This window comes from Eufriesea mexicana, unplaced genomic scaffold (assembly GCF_001483705.2).
Source record: "Eufriesea mexicana isolate 0111107269 unplaced genomic scaffold, ASM148370v2 scaffold572, whole genome shotgun sequence".
Classification (NCBI taxonomy): domain Eukaryota; kingdom Metazoa; phylum Arthropoda; class Insecta; order Hymenoptera; family Apidae; genus Eufriesea; species Eufriesea mexicana.
The window spans coordinates 920,863-940,962 of record NW_016908738.1 but is presented as its reverse complement, the minus strand read 5'-3'; the positions used below and the strand labels follow the sequence as shown (position 1 = coordinate 940,962).

Genomic DNA, 20,100 nt, shown 5'->3' with positions numbered 1-20,100 from the left:
AAGAGTGGCACTGGAAAGGCTGAAAATTCACAAAACAAATCAATCGAAGACAAGTTTAGGAATTTCGACGTGAGATGTCGCCACGAATACCTTTGACGAGTCACTGCCTGCTGCACGGAATACCATATCGTCGGAAACTACCGGGCTTCTCCTGACTAACCTTTTTCCTTCTTACGAATTTAAAGGTATAAAAAGGACAATTAAACGAATAAAAAGTACAAACGAACTGCAATGGCTCGAGTCAATTCTAATCTTATTTTGTTTCCACGTGCCACAGACTGCTTTCTAACACATTATTAATCGCTCATTCTATCGCTTTTTATTTACCGATATTCGCTAACCAACTGCTAACGATCGCGCATCAATTAGCGACTCGTCGCGCACTCACCCCACCCAACCTTTCGTTACCGATGTATGCGAGATTCCTACTTTATCTTCCATCTCGCATTTTTCGCAAACTAAGAGTGATGAAAGAATTTCGATCACGGATTCGTGTTGAGGAAAGTAAACTTTATAAGAATCACCTAATGGATATTACAGATCAGAGAAAGTTTAAATTTATTGGACAGTGTTATTAATAAGGCATCGACATACTGGCCTCGCTGATATTCGTCGAATGTCCATCACATTTTCGAAAAATAAATCATGCGGAGCAGGCTGTCAACATAGCTGAGCATAAATTACCACGAATGGCAGATGTTAATGATAAACGAAGGCAAAGGGTGGGTGATGTTTCAAGTTTAAACGTTCAATTGGCGTGGCATGTGAAAAACCAGGCCGGACAACTGGACTGGAACCGATTATAGCCACGACGGAAAGCTTGATTGTTGGAAAACATTTGTTCAGGAATGTGAACGACAATATCATGCGGAGAAATATTGGAAAATCATCGCGCTGAACGAGGATAAGTGGTAGAATTATGTAGCACAGCGTGTTTTTAAACGCAGGTCAGGATTTAATAACTAATTATATAGGTTATGTTCGAGTACGAATGTTCGTAACAAAATTTTTTACGGGATAGTATGATGAAATATTTATATTCGAAATAAAGACCACAAATTTAGCTTTTGGTACAATTGATTGATTTCTGACTTTAATCAGAGGTGTAGGTTTCAGGTGCAGCTGTTAGTAACCTTTATGTATATGAAAGTTTCCTTCAAAACAGTTATGGAGAAGTGGAACGATATTATAACTGTTATATTGAAAAAGCTTTTCACGTATAGTGGTGGCAGTAATGGTTGAAGTAGCCTTTTAAAATATCGCTTCTATATTGGTTCCATTTCGGTTCTGTATCGATTACGACTACAGTTCTATGTTGTACGTACACGTATATCCTTTCCTATTCGATTTCGGTTCTTTATAACTGTTATAGAGAATAACGGTTCTTTGAAACTGTTACGACAAACTGGAATCGATATTATAACAGTTTTGAACTCCCGGTTTCTGTGTTGTATCAACATACCCTCTCAAAGCGAAAGTTCATGTCGAACTTATAAGTATCTTCATCTACATTAATTTGCATCTCGTTACAATAACCGCCATTAATTTTCTACATTTTCAGGGTTTGAAAAGAATTCTTAACAATTTCTAATAGATCCACAGTATAGCGATCTACAGGGTGTCCGAGCAACGATATTACATACTCCACTTGGTGAATATTCAAAGTCGATTTTCTCGAAAACGAAGCTTCGAATCAAAAAATGTTATTCTTTTCTTTCAATTCGTCTTTACATATAGAATGGACATTCCTTTGTCCTTTGTCCGGTTGTACTATCGTTGCTGAGACACCCTGCATAGACTTATGATAACGAAGGTAAACCACGGAACCAATGACACTCGCGGAGGCAAATCTGGGGTTTCTGAGTCCAGATACCGCATCCCATGAGGTTTCATCAAGGTTTGTTACGTGCATGCATACTATAGGGCCCATACTCCGGTTGAGTGCACACAAGTACTTAGGTCGATTAGAACTTCCGTCTTCGTCAGCTTCATCAGATCGACGACATCCTAATGAACTTGTAGTATGTCGATTATGGCAGATTATGATTTGGCAGAGTTTGAAGCTGAGTCGGGAAGGTGATTTACAAAAGTTTGTACTTACCTAGTAAGTCCTTACTTATGTGTGAGTACTTACAGACTAGTCTATTCTTTCAAGCGATCGTGACTCAATAATCGCGAAAATAATTATATTCTTAATGATAAATGAAAAGGAGATGAGAAAAGGGGTAAAAAATTGTTATACTTCCTCCACGTTGATTAAGTTAGTTTACATATTTATCTTGTAATAGATGAAGAGTAAGGTGCTCGAATCTCACGATGCCCAACAATGATTCACGACTAAAGGTCTCAAGAGAAGACAGAATACGAGATGAAAACGCAAAGAATACAAAAAGAATGGGTAATGAATAGAAAGGGAAAGAAATTTATACGTAAAGAGAAATAAAAGTATTAGTGGAACAAGCAGCCCAACAAAATGACACAGAATTAGGTTCGAAGATAATGGTTTAACGGATGATAAATGTATACCTCGAATAAAACAGAATTCCAGATCCAGGGATGGAAATAAATAGAAATGAGATTCATTAAAAAGTATCTCATCCGATGTAATGTGTAATTAATGAGGTAATGGTTCCCTGTTTGTACACAGGTACAACATAAAATTTATTTTTCTTGGAACTTCGAAATATTTTTGAGTTAGAAGAATAGTTCAGTTGTTATAAGAATATCCCAGAGTGCCTTAGATTTTGAAGACATTTTAATAAACTGCGAGATATCTTAGGAATATATCGAAAGATTAATTAATTTAACGATATTAACTATTTTTTAAATTATATCGTAGTGAGAATTTATTATATGAATAAATTATCGTTAAATTATACGAGTGGGTGCAATATAGGTGGAGTGGACAATGCCTATCAATTAGTCCGGTACTGACTGACTGACACTGTCTACCTCACTCACATTTCGGACTCTCTCCGGTTGAGATCTCGATTTGTTTGATTCAAAGTCGGATTGACAATTGAACTGGAGCTACGACATTGCGATCTTTATTAATCTAATTAATATATATATATATATATATATAACTTTATAATTTAATTAAATTTTATATTAATATAATGTCAATACTCATAATGTATCGACATATTTAAAAATAATTTATATGAATAAATTATAAAATTATTGATATATATATAATTATAATAATTTTATAAATAATTAATAATGGTCTATTCACTGTACTATATCTTAATGGTTACAGCAATATATATCTAGTCTCTAAAGCTCTCTAAAATAACTGGCAAAAATTATGCAAGAAAGAAATCACATCCTTATTGATTTAATAATATTATTTAATTTTTAATATAATAACCAATTACACTGCTCAACATGAATTTTAATTTGTAATATCAATTAAGTAATACCTGTAGAATATACTGTAATGAACGAAAATTATTAATCGAAATTGCTCAATCACCCTCGGTTTTCGAAAATTGTGAATTTTTAAAAATGCAGGATTTCTGGCTAAAATGGAGTATTACGTAAAAAGTAAGAACGTTAGGAGGTTCATTCTCATCTTAAAAGTTAGATAAGAGTATCCCGAATTTAGGTATGTCCATAATTATAATTATTCTTGTTTTTGGATAATTGTAACCGGTCATCAAAATTTAAAAATAAGCCTCCGAGCGTACTTTCGACGCACTGTTCTTGCGTTTTTGTGAAAAATTCTTTATCCGGCACGAATTTTCTATACAGCATCGTATTCTGCAGACTTTTTCGATGAAGAAAGTATGGGACAAAATTGTCGAATCAGGTTTCGTTTCGATTAAATCGAGAAAATATTCGTCGGTAATGCATGTACGGGATTTTACTGCCACGCAACCGTTGCGCGCGCCTCTGGCCTCGACAGTGCCGTAGCTACGCATAATCCCAGTAACAAGCTAACATATAACTGTCCACGAAAGAAAAAAAAAATATATTTACAAACAACTAAACGAGGTAAGTATATATGTATCTCTGTACATATATAATAAAGATATTAATAATAAAGATATTGGTAATGAAGATAAACTGTGAAAATTAATAAAAAATATTGTTTACGTATAATTATTGAATGTTCCTTTATACTGTTGTAAAAGTTGCAAAGAATTGAAAAAAGAAACGTTGTCTAATATGTACAACAAAATATGATTCGTGTTATGAATCCTGTTAATAAATAAACTCAATATACCCCTAATGGAACCCGTTGATACGGCACTGATTCTTTCAATAAGATGGACAAGAATAAAAGTTTAAACGATCAGCGCCATCTATGATTTTGGACCCAAAACTCGGGTTTGGCAATAGGAACACAGAATGTGCGAGGAGGTCGTCCAGAACCACGTGACATGATAGACAATGGCGGAAGATGGTTAGAAAATGATAGAGACACCCCAGCAGTGAAAATTATCATATTACTCAATTTTTATAATTAATTCATGAACTTTTATAGCTGCATCGCAAAGATGAAGCTTTGGGCAACATTCGTATGTATCGTTTGTAAATAATTTTATGCTAATTAGTTTGCTATTAATAACTATTTAATGGCGTACGTGATTTGTTAACAACGACTGGCTTGATTGTCCGAGGAAATAATTAATTACAAACAAAACTAGAGGTAAAATATGAACAAAAGTAATATAGGAATATTGCAAGGGTTATTGTTTATATAACGCGTGTATGAAACTCATAAATTAGTTGCATGAAAGATAATTATTAATGAGAAACCATTGAGATATTCGGCAACATTTTAAACATGCCATGAAATAATTATTAATAATCAATTAATTAAAAAGAAATTAATATCGAAAATTATATGAGAAAGTTCGCCAAGGGTCTGCCTTTACGATGCGATTATAAAAGTTCACAAATTAATCACAGAAATTGAGTAATTTATTAATTCTCTACTGCCGAATTTATTTATTAGGATGTATTAGGAGCACATAACCAGAGTTAGTAATCTCTTCAGTTGAAATCAGCGCCATCTATGATTTTGGACACAAAGCTCGGGTTTTGTGATAGGAACGCAGATATGCGTGGAGGTCGTCGAAAAGTACGTGGCGTGATAGAGGAAGACAAAGGATAATTAGAAAATGGCGGAGACACTCCATACAATTATCCAGAAACATGAATAATTTTAATTATGAACATAACTAAATTCGGAATACTCTTATCTAACTTTTAAGACATGAATGAACCTCCTTACCTGTTACGTAATACTTCATTTTAGCCAGAAATCCTGCGTTTTTAAAAATTTACAATTTTCGAAAACCAAAGGTGATTGAGCAATTTCGATTAAGGATTTCTGTTGATTAAAGTAAATTCTACAAGAATTACTCAATGGATATTATAGATTAGAGAAAAAATTAAAATTAATTGAGTGGTGCTTATTAGGAAATGTTTTATTTTTATCGTAAATTCGTTCTGTGGTTACATATGAATTTCTTATCAATAACATTAATTTATTATTATTAATAAATTGAATAATTTATACATTTTCCTCGAGTTATAATTATATTTATATTTCTATATTACAAGTTTCCATAATACGTCTGTATTAAAATATTTCTATTACCCTCTAAATGTAAGAATACGCGTGTGATAAAGAAAATCAGGTTAATTAGAAATCATTAATTAAAAATATCTACAGTACATATGCACTACAATTAATTATAGTGCTACAAGCTTAACAGCACAGAAACGTAAAATTTACAAATAGAAGAATTCTATTACGCATACGATAGTTTATAATAATTTCTAAATTTTTGCAATGTGATTCTAAACACATGTAACAGTTTCAATCGCTCACAAATATTTTAATTCAAACGATCCGATGTCGGATGAGTTTTGGAAAATAAAACCTGATCGCACTATGGCGAGGAGAGGAATGGAACGAAATCATGTTCGTGTGGCTCGTAATTACAGCGTCACAGGAAAGTTCAAGACTCATTTTACGTCGACGACAAATCTTATCTAGGAGTTTACGGCCGGGTGTAGATCTTCAATCCGGTTCATTAGAGATGTCTTGATATAATGGTAGCACGAAAAGCTTTCGTTGCATTTCATGAATTAATACAGGCTTCTTGAACGTCGGTTAATTTCGAGATGGAAAGAAACAGTAGGAGTTTTTCATTACGATTTCGTGACTAGACAACGCCAGAATTTCCTTCTTTCTTGATTTCTTTACTTTTTCTTCCGATATCCATCGTTAGAAACATTTTCAGATGCAATTTACTCATCCATCGATTGGTTTCCAGTCCACGAAAAGATTTTTAGAAGATTCTCGATAACCTGCAAGATGATTTAATTGTGAAGTCGGCTAAATTTGAAGCTTAATACCGAGTTATCAAGTTAAACTCAGAGAATTTCCAAGTGAAATTTACTGCATAGGTTTTAAGCATGAATTTATGTAAAATTAATGGAGTTATTCGTGATTTGTGGTTGTCAGCTGTCACGGGAATACTGCGGAACTTGGTGATCTAGTATGTTGTGGGAGATTACAGTTTATACGTTCGTTGCAAAGTAAATTTATTTAAATACTAGTATTATTATCATTTATCATCCTCAATTATTATTCATCATGTTTATTGTGGCCATTTATTATCTTCCTGCCATTATTCATTTCTATTTGTTATTAATACCATCTAAATATATGTTTAAAATATTTACAATATATTATTTATTAATGTGAATTATTGATGTTCTAAGATAATCATATAAAATAGCGGCAGATATGAAGAGTAATGGCCAACAGTAAATTTGTATATACATATATATAATAAATTATTATGCTGATCAATTATTAAAATTATTAATTGACAAATGTCAAGATTATTGTGGACTATACAACAAACGAATGAAGTAGTGACCCAGTGATAAATTTCACTTATCCTTACAAAACAGTATAAACAAATTAATGAACGAAAATAACAGAGAATTATAAAATATTGTGAATACTGATATATACTCGCACACGAAAAAACAGGATAAAAAAATATGTAATTCAAATCGCATATGTAATCAGTTAACGAGAATTCCTAATTACTTGCTACAACGTATCATACCTAACTCAAACCCATGAGCACGAAGTACAGCCCCGTTGTGTCATTTATATCACTTATAACTCTCCCTCGGAACGTGTCATCCCTATCTTCATGCTCATCTTTCTAGAAATTCTCGCGACTTGCTAATGTTATTCTCCTCTGAAATTTTACGTATTCGTGGTATTATTCGCAAACCAGTTTCCTGGAGTTATCATCTCAGTAAATTTATCATTTCCCAAAAATTACATGGTTAATTCCTCGAAACGGCAAACTTTGCAAATATAAACGCATAGAACACGGCCTGAAAAGGAAGGAAAGGCGGATGGCAACAGAACGTTGGATTGTATCGATTCTGAATGGAATTTATAGTTACCTTGATAACATTTACGTATGGGTTTCAAATACAGAATTTCTCGCGGAATCGGTTCACTTGCTTTAAATGTCGTTCAGTATATATGTCATAACTTCTTATCCACTGGAAGTATCATTTCTCTGATTTCATGCTTTGCGTCTTACGTCTTCCTCTCCTTCTCGTGGATGATAGATGTTCAGGGTGTTCCTATGCATAATTTATAACGAATAAAATATTTTTTTTTGCATGAGCCGTAATGTATATGTATACGAGTGGATGATACTTTTCCAATTCGTTGAAAATTTCACTCTCTTCAGGAGCCTCTTCGTAAATAATTCTTGCTCTCCCTTAGTCATCTCCTGATCCATTTATCTGAAGCAACTTGCAGGCATATTGAATCATCAATCGTCCCAGGCACCTTCGTTCGACAGAGAACGGGATACACTGTTGGTCAAAAGTCAAAAATTATTCGATATTTTATTAAGGGAACGGAATTTTTTAAATTAGTGGTTTTGAAGTTCGTATTGTACCTGATATCCTGTATTCGCCATTGGTTTATACGTGATGTATTAATCCTGAAATTATTTCATAGTTTAGTTATTTAATGGAATTTGAAATAGCAAAAATCTATCAAAGTAATGATTAAATGTGAGCAATTAAATAATTTCCTCTTAAACTTAACAATTTTGTTCGTGGGAAACTTACTTCTGAATGTATAAATAATTCCAGCAGAAAATTCTATATTGCTACGAGCAGCAAAACTTTTTGTCGATACTGTACCGTCCCCTATACCTGAGGCACACAAAGAAGCTCTACACAGAAATAGAATAGGACGAAGTATAAAACAAAAGACGATTTTAAACTGGGGAAGGCGAAACGTTGCAAAAAGCGGTAATAATTCTCCCATAAATTTTCTCTCTGAATTGCCTGGGTATTAAGAGCTAGGTCAAATGCAAAAATCATTCTACAACTGAAAGAAATGAAATCAGCAACCTAAACGATCCATCCTAACCTCAAAATATACCAACTCGAACGAAAATGTCATCAATTTTTTTTCCAACTTCACTAATTCCTTTAATAAAAATCTAATTCACAAAAAGCACAAGGAACATTTCAACCAGCTTTTTCCCGAGCTTATTTGCATGAAACGAAGCTAATTGCGGAATAACTTCGACTATGAACACGCTTTTCTACCTTTTACTGTATAAAAATTAGTTTGCAGGTTACTCGATTTGCTCCCAAGTTTTAATATTTCTCAGTACGAACTCGCTGCAAGAATTACCGACAGACATAAAGAAATAACGTGCCGCGGCCTCTTACGATTTCCTTGCGAACTAACTAATGGGGAGGGATAACATCACCGTAGCCGTGTTAATCGGTAAACTAGAGCCATGGTACATTGTTGAATAGTAACATTTGTATAATATTATCGTAGCACATGTATCGGGATAGCCGTGTACTAATTTGGGAATTGGTAGAGGAAGTAAATGGGAATGCCTACAATGGGAGTCGTATGAACCATGAAGCTCAAACTAACTTTCAAGTTATGTAGTAATGAATAACCCCATCTTTATGTCGGTCACACAAAATCTGAACTATCGTAATATCGTGAAATTCGCTTACCATTTGTTGAACGTGTAAGAAACTATTGGGTGTGTGTATTAATAAAAATCAGAGAACTAGAAAAATAGGTTGGAATTGCATACAAATGTAAATATTCTATCTCCTTACTATACCGTTTTCCAAGTTAATCTAAAATTACTCTAATTTAATTTGACTTATGTTAAAATTTTCAGCAACACAATTTTTATCTTTATTCTTTTAACCAACCGCAGTAAAAGACGTTCGCCATCTTTAATTCAGTCGGTTATCTGACTTGTTTTAACGAGGCAGCTAAATCATCTTTAAACGACTAGTTCCCCCTTAAATGGATAGAGGTCATGAATGGTCTGTGTTGCTTGACCTGCTCGCCAAACTCGCGGCGCCATTTAAAATCGCTTGTTTATAACGACCACTTCCGGTTTTAATGGACAAACTTTCGGAGCTGAATAACTCGAGTAGAGAAAAATGGCACGAGTGAACGGAATCTTGTCCTATGACATCGATGCTTATGTTTACTCACTTCTTTCGAAAAACATTGTTGTTAACATTACAACAAACGAATTTACTTGAATTGTTTACAACGATCTTTTGTCAAAAATCAATAAAAAGTTCCTTAATATATTTTCATTAATGAATGTACGAATAATACGAAGGCTATTACAACTAGCCTTACGAAGTCACTGGAATATACAGAAAAGATGTATAAACGAATCAATATGCCCGATTATTAACGCATAACTACATAACCTTTAAATTCACATCGAACTTCGAATCATTGCTTTAAACTCTCGTGAAAGTCTGTAATCAAATTTCAAAGTCAAGTAACTTACCCCATTTACATTCTAAGCCTTCTAACTTCCTTTTATCATTCAAATGAAATTCCAAACTAGATTTCACAGTCGGGCCACTTTTTCACTGCATAACCTCGTCACGTGTGTTCATTTTGTTTTTCCGGAAATTTACAAGCCAATCATTGAATTTCAAGACAAAGCACGTGTATCCTTGTAAATTTATGAGTGAAACGGGACATTCGTAAAAAAAGTCCAGCCGAGGACATTTCGTGAATTTTCATGAAAGACACGGTTCGTTTCCATCAAGATTTATATACGATATATCGGAATGGGGGTCAGCCAGCACGTTCGCCATATTTGAACTGGTACGTTACGAGTTAAGCGAGAATCTCGTTTTATGTTGGTCTTGTTTTCCAAAGGCCGTGGTCGCATCGTTCGTTATCGAAATGCGTAAATTCACCAAACGTACATACAAAATATTCAACAAGCCCACTCGAAACCAATAGAATTACCGGAAACCTCCCTTTTGTAACGCTAATTTGTTTCGATAAATTGATAATAAGTTCTGTCCTATTGGTGCACATTCGAGCAATTGTGCAGACACAAAATTCGTGATTGGAAATTTATATTCCTACCCCGAAATATATTTTGCACCTGCCAAAGTGTTCGTATTTATTAAATTTATACCTAATAATCACCACCTTTATGTCACGTCTTTGGTAAATAGCTAAAATAATTTTCTTTGTTAATTTACAATATTATTTAAGACGGTATTCTAGTCTATAGGTCAATTTTTTAGGTGCTGTTTGGGATTTTTATTTAAGAACCATAAAGACATTATTGTGACAAAATTTATGGCATGATTTTGACCTATACTTAAGGAGTATACACTATTTTTCTCATGAAAAAATATTGGAAATTGTCGGAGATACAGTTAGTTTAGTAGTGTCTCCTCAATTAAACTTGCCTGCACGGTTGTCACGATTGCAGCTGTTCTTCAAATATCCATTCTGTTCAGTATGAACGTGACTCTCGTCGGTACCAAAACTATATATAAACATTGAAGAGAAAATTTTTGGCAGCACTTTAAAGTTAGATTATCGACTTTTTGTGCTTTTTTCAACTTTAGCGTGCCAAAAAAAAAAAAAGATAGTTAAAGATATAAGATTTCTAAATTTTAGTACGGACGATAGAGATACATGTGCAGAAAATACCCTCTAAATTTGGTCGTAATCGGTCCACTAGAACTTGAAATATCATGGCAACCATTTGGAAAAATATGGTTTCGAGAAAGACGCATTTAAAGTATTTCATAAGAATATGTCACATACTATGGACAAACGCTAATAACTTCATTAATTTTTCAAATCCAGCAATATCCAATGGTTGAAATATTTTCAAAGATATATATTTTCACAAAATGAAATAAAAAAGAAAATTGATTTTTTGAAAGTTCTATACTGGAATACCCGCATAACGAAAAGGTAACAAATTTTTGCAATCATTTTCTAAATTCGAAAGGGAACACTGATGATACGATAGAGAAAGTATCTTCAAAATACACGAGACTGTTGTTGAATATAACTTTCAGTAACAAATGTTAAAGATGTACTCTTAAATCTTAAATGTCATTATATTGTTTCCTTCTTTTTTCCAGATTTTTGTGCATTAATCATAAAAAGAGACATATCTACTGTAAAGTAAAATAAGCTAAATAAATATTTACGCAACTATATCATCCGTATAAGTGAACAAAAGGTAGCAATAAACGTACCAATAAACATTTCGATATACCATCATAAATCGCGACCAAAACGTTCATATGATCGTCGCGGGAACTTTATGCTAATGAGACCGCCGGCTTGTTAACAATTCCATTTAAATTCCAGGGACGACCGTGTGTGTGTACGATGAGGGGTGAGACTACGGTTTCATTAAAACGCCTCGAATTCGACGCAGTGGACCTTTAATTTTATTTTTGCATTGCCGCGATGTGCTAGAAAGAGAAGAAGGGAAAATAAATACCCGCAAAGGGAGGAACGAAAACAAACAAGAAGCTGAACGAAACGTAATCGTTCGTTTCCGTCGTCCAAAATGCAATTCCACCGCTCCTTAATACACATATATACGCAAGTATATACATCTCTTTTTTCACTTTCTTCCTCGTTTTTCCCTTCCACGAATATTTACCGTGGCTCCCTGGCCGAGTTTCGCGCTCTCCGCCCCGCCCTCCGGCTTTTCTTCTTTTTTTCCTTGAGAAAAACTGGAGATTCCATTAACCATGGATAAACGAATTCCGGAAAATTCGGTTCCTCGACGAAATAAATTCATTCGTTGGAGAAACTGGAAAAAAGAACGGGATGGAAATAGGTGGAGAAGAAGGAGAGCAGAAGAGGGAAGAAGCACAGTCATTCCCACTCTGCCTGGCTTTTCGTCTAACGAAATCTATCGACAAAAATTCATTCGACTTACGATATCTTCGTGTTCCATATTTTTTCCTTTCTCACTCATCTCTTTTTTTGTCTCTGTCCGATATAGGTGATCAACTACGACAGTCCTAGGGGCGGCGTATCGGTGATCACCGAGAAAGGAGAAGTTACAACGTCGTATCTTCTGGTGCAGCGTGCCCAGCCTGCAGATAGCGGCCAGTATACCTGCCATCCGAGTAACGCTAATGCAAAGACTGTCCTCGTACAGATACTTAATGGTATGTACATACATTTGCGAAAACCTTGGAAGTTTTGCGGTTTGGTATTCCTCTTTGACGTCGTAGTTGCTTGGTTTCCTCTACTTCCGGTTTTGCGGTAGCTGAAGAGAGGTTTTGACGTTGAATTTGCGATCCTGCGGATTTTTTTTAACTGAAATGAGGAAATAACTGGAACAGTATTCGATACGAAATACAATTGAAAAGTGAAAAGAGAAGAAAATGTATGATCAATTGTTTAACTTGTTGATTTTAAATTTCTCTTGACAATTATTATATTTATATATATATATACTCACAAAAAATTTAAAAGTTGTACTATTTCGATTTTTTGTTTTATTGATTTAATAGAAGAAGTAGTGAATGGCTTGATGTTTAATGGCAATCAGTTAAATTAATTATAATTACCCACGTTCTGCGAGGAGAGGCTTTCGAAGTTTAAGTTGTTGCTCATTTGTCCTCATGAATGTGGATTTCAGGTCTTTCAGAGTACACGATGAATGAGACATTTTATATATTTATACGGAACAATCGGTAAATTACGTTTTGTGAAACCTGAAAATTATTGGAATAACTAGAACCAATGAAATTCGTGTTTTAATTGCATAACGTATTGAAACTTTCGAAAACATAAAGCTTTCAGAGTAAATGGTCTTCTAAAAATTGAAATTGAAAATGATCCAGTTATCAAACATCAGAAGTTCATTATAAATTACCATTTAATGTATATAATAAGCTAAAACGTTTAAAAAATATACATATATATTTATTAGGAAAACCACGAAGGCTTTTAAATATTCTTCCCTGATCGATATTAAATTAAATTAATATGAGATAAAAAATTATTCAGATTTCCTAACTGAGATTTCTATTGTTCTTCAGATTTCAAACAATTCACACGATATAACTTTTATACAACCTATTCTAATTTATTATTTACTTACTATCAGTTATAATAGCCTATTGACTAGCAGATTAATTATAAATAATTCTTAATTATTTATTTAGCATATTAAATGATAGTTGATTTGAATACCAAGATACTGTGGAGTACTTGCTAGCAACCACATATTATTTCAAATTAAATGTCAATTATTCCAAGTTTATTTGGTCTCTTAATTGAATCATCTGGACTGAGAAGATTAAGTCAAAAAATTGGAAATTGGCGTTATTTCAACTCTATTGTTGCACTAAAATTGGATAGCGCGCTTCAAGTATGAATTTCTTAAGATGAGATGAAATTAATTTACGTCACTTGTCATTTTCGATGACTCGATCATTTTGAGCCGCACTAGGAGAATAACTGTAGGCAGAAGGGGAGAAGCACTTTTTAAATTGTCGTTGGAAAATCATAGTCTCCGCCGTCTTTCCCTTTTTTTCTTCTTTCAAACAGAGAAGGAAGGAGCGAAACAAGTATAAAAATGAGCTACACACCCGGACAATGCAATTTTGCCTCTGAAGACTTTCCTCCTATACCTATAAAAACAACAGAGTTATTTACATGCTTCCACTTTATATAATATAATGTAACGTCGAGGAGATGCGTCTAACTTTATCGTTTAAAGTCTTATCCCTTTTCTTTCTTTTTCTTTTTGTTAAACTACTATTATCGTGATACGGGTATTCCTTGAAAACAGACGTAAGCCGTGTTCTGCGTGTTCTTTAAAGTATATACATATTTGTTTCATTATTTTGTAAACCATTTTTTACACGTATTTTCAGCTATCCATTTAGGGGAATTTATTATTCATTATTAGTTTTATACCTTTCATTAACCCATCCACGTGTATATAAATTAATTCAGGATTAACGAAATCTCCTCCGTGTTCATACTTTTTGGTTAAGTCAAGTGAAATTTCACATACCGATTATGTAATATGCAACGCCACCCTACGGCGAAAAGGATACCGACATGAATCAATCTACCCGTTTCAAGATTTTATCTAAATCGTCCGATAGATGGCAGACCTTTCATGTATGTGACCGCACGAATATACATGATACAGTTTTACATGGTAATTGATAAACTGGTAAACGCGCTTTGTGTTCGATTCCTCAATTTTTCGTTCAAATTACGATCTACAGAGTTACCTATTCACGATATTCGAAGATTTTATTTTCAGTAATGACAGGTGTTTATCAATATGCATATCATATTTTCAAATAATCGAGATCTAATTACCAATCATGTTCGTTAACAGTGGCGATGGAACGAACGAAAGGAAGAAAGTTCGCTAAAGCAAAGAACGAGTGAAAGAGAGATTTTATGAGTTTCCATTAACTAGCACGTTAATGAATTCTCATTAAAAACTACTCTGTTGTCGTAATCGAATTTGTGCTACAAAACTCTGGACCCTTCCTCCATCCTTTGACAGAGAACAAGAAAAAAGACGACGCGGAAGAGAAAAGGATGGAAGAAGAGAAAGAAATGATGCAGTATTTCATAACATGCTATAGCGTAGGCAGGTTTATCCTTTCTTGCCGGGCTTTGGCCACGTTTACAAAACGAGTGGATCCGATTGTTCTCGTTGGAAGATAACGTTCTTAGGAAAAAGCATTCGGTCGAGTGAGAAGAGTAATTAAAGAGATTTCTCAGAGTGCACAGAGCATTGAGCTGAGTTCAGCTATTGTTGCAGGCACTCCCGTCTCTGCAAAACCATACTGTCAGAGAGATAGCCTTCAGAAAGTGAAATTCCGGATTAGGGAGTCAGGCGGGATATGTCTGACAGGGAAAGATAAATGTCTATCGGCTACCGGCCCGTTAGTTTATTATAAAGTCGATATACAGCCTCTTGTCTATAGTTTTTGACAAAGATTTTGGTCATTCAAGGCTGTTCTTACGACCCAGAAATCATATTAGTAATAATCAACCACCTCTTACTTTTTATAATCTTGTCACGTAAATGTCGCGTTCATCATAAATGACTCTTCTTATAGACCGATTTCTAACCTAATCTCCGGAGTTTCGAAGGTTTCTTTCGGAAGAAAATCCATTTACAAATGACACCTTATAAATTTTTCTGGTATTTAAATTTATTTTATATTGTAATGAACTTTCCTTATTTTATTCGTCTTTTATTTTCACTTAAATGTTATTTCCGTATAATTTCTAACAATTTAATTATATTTCAGTTTTCTTACTGGCTTACTTTCCTATTTCTTACTTTTTTATTTCTATACATCAAGATTTTTCTTGACCTAACAAAGCAACAAAATAAAGGCAAAAGATACAATTATGGGAATAGGGAAATACCGCAGTGGGGGCAAGTGAACTCTGCCGCAAACTGTAGTAGCTATTGTTTCACATTAATGCATCCCACACTCAGAGAAATCAGAGAAACACTCGACGTTAGAGTTGCACAATACGTAAGAGGCTATCGTATGGTGACGAGAATTTCTACCTAGACAGAGAGGTGCTTTCAAGGTATGAAGATCACTTCCCTTTGAAAGGGATGATATGCTTTTTTCTTAAAGGTGTGGTTAGAAGACTCTTCAGCCAAGCACAAGGACCCATGAGTGTGTGAGGGGGCTATTGAAGGCTGTTTTAAATTCCGGCAACGATGTACATACTGATGACGGGAATTAGCCGTATGCAGGGTGTTAGAAAGAAAAAACCTGAAGTTTTTCTTTCAAAGGATACTTTATTTTTTTTCTTTTCTTTTCGTTGGTCTTGTGAATATTTGGGAGTAAATTACAATCTTTCATGCCTTACGGCTAACGTGTAATCGCTGTGAAAATATCCATTTTAAAATAAGCATTTTTAGTTAACGTTCTTTAAGATGATTTTTCTTTATATTTAGAATTTCAGAATAATTTTTTTATAATTTCAGAGTAGTAGTTTTGATTTAAAAAATCGAGGTTCTCACGTATAAATCTCTATCTCATTTATTCAAGAATCACACAATTGGATATTCATCTTGGCCACCGTATTTATGAGAAAATGTAAAGTACAAAGAGAAGTATAAAATCATAAATAGCTGAATTGAGGAAATTTCGTAAATGCATAAAAAAGTATAAGATATACAATATTTCGAGTGTACAGTATTATCTACCATCATAAATAGCTTAAGATTTTAATGCAAATCAGGTACTGGAGTATCTCATGCTGGATCCACACTGATTAATACTATTCGCGAACAGAAGCAGTATGGCGTCCACACTAGAACTCGCAAATAGCTCACGAGCAGGACGCAAGCAATTTAAAACATTATACTCGCAAACAGGCCCTTTGATATACCGCCTCCTGAATGAACAGTGTTCGTCGACGAGTACACTATACACTGCTTGCTGATCGCAAAAATATTCACGCTATCGACAAATAGAACTACTCGTGAATTATGAATGCAGCATTATCTTATCTAATTCTTGAATATTCATAATTTCAAGTATCTTGAATCCAATGTTACACTATTTCTTTCTGCTTCTATGAAAATTGAACCTAAAACCAAGAACCATCAAATACTTTTACTATTTCTAAAGTTAAGGAAATTGTTCCATTTGCAAAAGAAAAATGCATGCAATATAAATTTAGATTTTTTTTTAATTTTCAAGCGAAAAACAGAAAATGAGTAAAAATAAAAATATATAAATTTTAATTAAAAAGGAATCTTTACTATATGTACAATACAAATGTACTGTTGTTGCTAATGCACTCGCATACAGGAAGGGAGGTGCAGTGGAGAAACAATTTTGATAAGACGATGGCCACTAGGAATTCAATTTGAATTTTAATCATTGTTCAACAGGGGAACATCCTGCGGCGATGCAACACGGAGGCCAACTAAGGCTAGCAAATCTGCCATTTGTAATGATTTCGACTACTCTGCTGGCCTTTCTAAATCATCGTTATTGAAGCAGGCCTCGTCGTTGGATCATGAAATACTCATTTCGGATATTCATCGGTAAATATCTCTCTAACGACTTGTCGTGAATACATTTAAAGAAGAAACTCTCATGGTGTTACACGTAAAATTTTCATAAAATTATGTTTGAATAAATATATTGTTTTGTAGATATTATGATAAAATTCGGAACTATCATCAAATTACACTGTTCAAAACGAATTTTAATTTGTAATATCTATTGGGTAATACTTGTATAGTTTACTTTCCTGAAAACGAATCTGTAATCGAAATTGCTTTGTCATAGTTTTCGAAAATTGTGAGTTTTTCTAAAAACGCACGATTTTTTGCTAAAATGAAGTATTACAAAAACAGTAAAAACATCTGAAGATTCATTCTTATCTTAAAAGCTAAGTGGGAGTTTATTTCTTTGCAACTTGATATTAAAAAGTTATTCGTATTTATGTATCGAATAACGGAACTGTTTCACATTACAAGTACTTCAGTACATGAAAACATATACATGTAATACATATAAAAAATGAGATTTATTGGATGGTGTCGATTACGCACGATTACGATACTAATAGTACGTACTTCAAATAAAGCTCCAACCTCATCTATAATAATGCGGGACTTCCTTAACCCGGACAGGGTTGGTTTAACGAAATCTCTTTAAAACTTTGTAACGTTAAATATTCTCTAAACCATTAACCTGTTAACTTCATAAATCATCCATATTTAAAGCACCATTAAGAGCAAGCGAGAGTTCATTAAAAAGTGAGATTTACACTTTAAGACTTCTTATAAGGATCCTTCGTGTACTTTTAAAGTTAATATAAACGTTTAAAAAATTCAGTTTATAAAATTGTATTTTTAATTTCATAGACAAAGCGAAATTTCACGTACTGATTGTATAATTTATGGTTTCAGACTATATTAATACGTCACTGGTAGCCGCATTTCGGAAATCAACTAAACTCACTTAAGAAATGGCTGTTACGAAGAGGAAGTGACAACCATCTTGAAAGTATATGAACCACGTTTCAAAATACCAGTGAAAAATGGAATGATAAAATGATTTTATTGGATCAAGAATGCAAAGAAACAAATCTGTGAAAAAAGAAAAGAAAAAGGTGAAGGTGGAATCGGACCATATTGCGGCACAATGGATACTGAATGTATTATAAGAAAAGTAGTCTGTTGTAACAAAATAAGATAAGAATTGATATATAAGGTGTCCTGGAATTAAACGATCAAATATACTTATTTTACTCTTTATGAATGAAAATAAAGGAAAATTTTGTCATATAAAGTATAAAAAAGAGATTTTAAATGAAAGATAATTTACTAAATAAAAGTCAAAATTTAAGAATTCTTGAAGCATTATATTTATCTGTGAAATTTTGTACCAACAAATATCGATTTCAGATATGCTTTTCTAAACGCTAGTTTTATCTATGGTTAAAAACACAAGTAAAAATTAATTTTTTTTTTCACCTTGATTTTAGAAAATAATACATATTAATCGTTTAACTTTGGAACATCATATATTAAAGAAAAATATACGAAAAAAAAGAATAAAAATAAAATGTCGATGGTAATGGTAGTTCGCAGAGGACGAATCGTTTAATCCTGAACAGAATTGATTTAATTTGCTGTGTTACAATTATGAGACAATACATTATACTTGCCAAAGGAAATATACGAATTACTGTTAAAATGTGATTAAGATTTTTATCGTTCCGTTATGAACGATACATTTACTGTACATGGTATGTAGGCTATGTTACACTTTTAAAAGAAGAAAGAGAAATCACCAAGAAAAATTTATTTAATTTTAAAGATAACGAAAAAAGCAAAAATGTGAAATTCCGTCTTCGATCGTATAAATTAAGAATTATGGTATACAAAATAAATCTGAATTATCTTCGAATTTCATACATTCGAGTGAAAATAAAAAAGCACTCGATATTAAAAAATACAATGATAACAGAGAAGAAGTATTTTTTATTTAAAACAGAAAACACAGCAAGCTTTTAGGGGCAGGAGGGATCCATAAATATTTAAATGGGCAAATGGTTTTCCAATTGAGGTTAAAACAGATAGACTATGTTCATATTAGAATCACTGTAAAGGGAGACATGATTAACTCAAATCGTAATAAGATAGGAAATTATCACTGTTGGGTACCGAATTCGATCGATACATCAATCGGTTATTAAAAATTAATACGCCAAAATTTAGTAGATGGCTTTAACTTAAATTAATTTTTTGGAAATAACAAATGATATCAATTATAGAAAATTTGCAAAGAAAGTGAACAGAATTTCTAATAAGAATATAGTCCAAATTTAAGTGATTTAATTGAAATTATATTAGCGATATCGCAATATAGATAACGTTAAACCTAAAACGTAAAGCTAAAATGCTAACCGACTAGAAAAAACAGGTACCATTAATCTAATAATTCGTATACTTACTCAGTTTTAAGTTTTACGTTATCTGTTCTGCAAATACTTTCGATAAATGGCATAACATACAATCCATATTTTTTGGGCATCCGAGCTCAGGGTATATTTCCACACCGTTTGCGGTGCTGTAGAAAATTGCAATTTATAACGTGTTCATCGTATATTAACGCATTTTGTCGTTGGTGTACACATATTCATACAAACACAAAACATCAAAATAATAAATGAAGGCAAGAGATCAGTTATTAGAATCG

The 20,100-nt window shown here is 33.2% G+C and overlaps 1 protein-coding gene and 2 long non-coding RNA genes across 4 annotated transcripts in view; 1 reads left to right on the top strand and 2 right to left on the bottom strand.

Annotated features, from left to right (window-relative positions):
- The window catches only part of LOC108545953 (lachesin), a 47,133-nt gene extending 28,530 nt beyond the window's left edge, over positions 1 to 18,603 (top strand). Inside the window, exons 5-7 of the mRNA XM_017897823.1 lie at positions 12,366 to 12,534; positions 17,277 to 17,432; positions 18,306 to 18,603. Coding sequence (XP_017753312.1) covers positions 12,366 to 12,534; positions 17,277 to 17,383 — 276 coding nt within the window. The 3' untranslated portion in view covers positions 17,384 to 17,432; positions 18,306 to 18,603. The remainder of the gene's footprint in view (positions 1 to 12,365; positions 12,535 to 17,276; positions 17,433 to 18,305) is intronic.
- LOC108545954 (uncharacterized) lies at positions 7,139 to 10,305 on the bottom strand. Its single transcript, XR_001890113.1, has 5 exons — positions 9,867 to 10,305; positions 7,965 to 8,009; positions 7,718 to 7,878; positions 7,456 to 7,641; positions 7,139 to 7,383 (listed from the first exon to the last, which is right to left on the bottom strand). It is a non-coding gene; the product is annotated as an uncharacterized LOC108545954 (long non-coding RNA).
- Positions 12,401 to 14,154, bottom strand: LOC108545955 (uncharacterized). Of its 2 annotated transcripts, none has more exons than XR_001890114.1 (5): positions 14,083 to 14,154; positions 13,787 to 14,007; positions 12,940 to 13,086; positions 12,547 to 12,685; positions 12,401 to 12,481 (listed from the first exon to the last, which is right to left on the bottom strand). It is a non-coding gene; the product is annotated as an uncharacterized LOC108545955 (long non-coding RNA). The 2 variants fall into 2 exon arrangements; XR_001890115.1 differs by having other exon boundaries at positions 12,547 to 12,668.
- Positions 18,604 to 20,100: the final 1,497 nt, after the last annotated feature.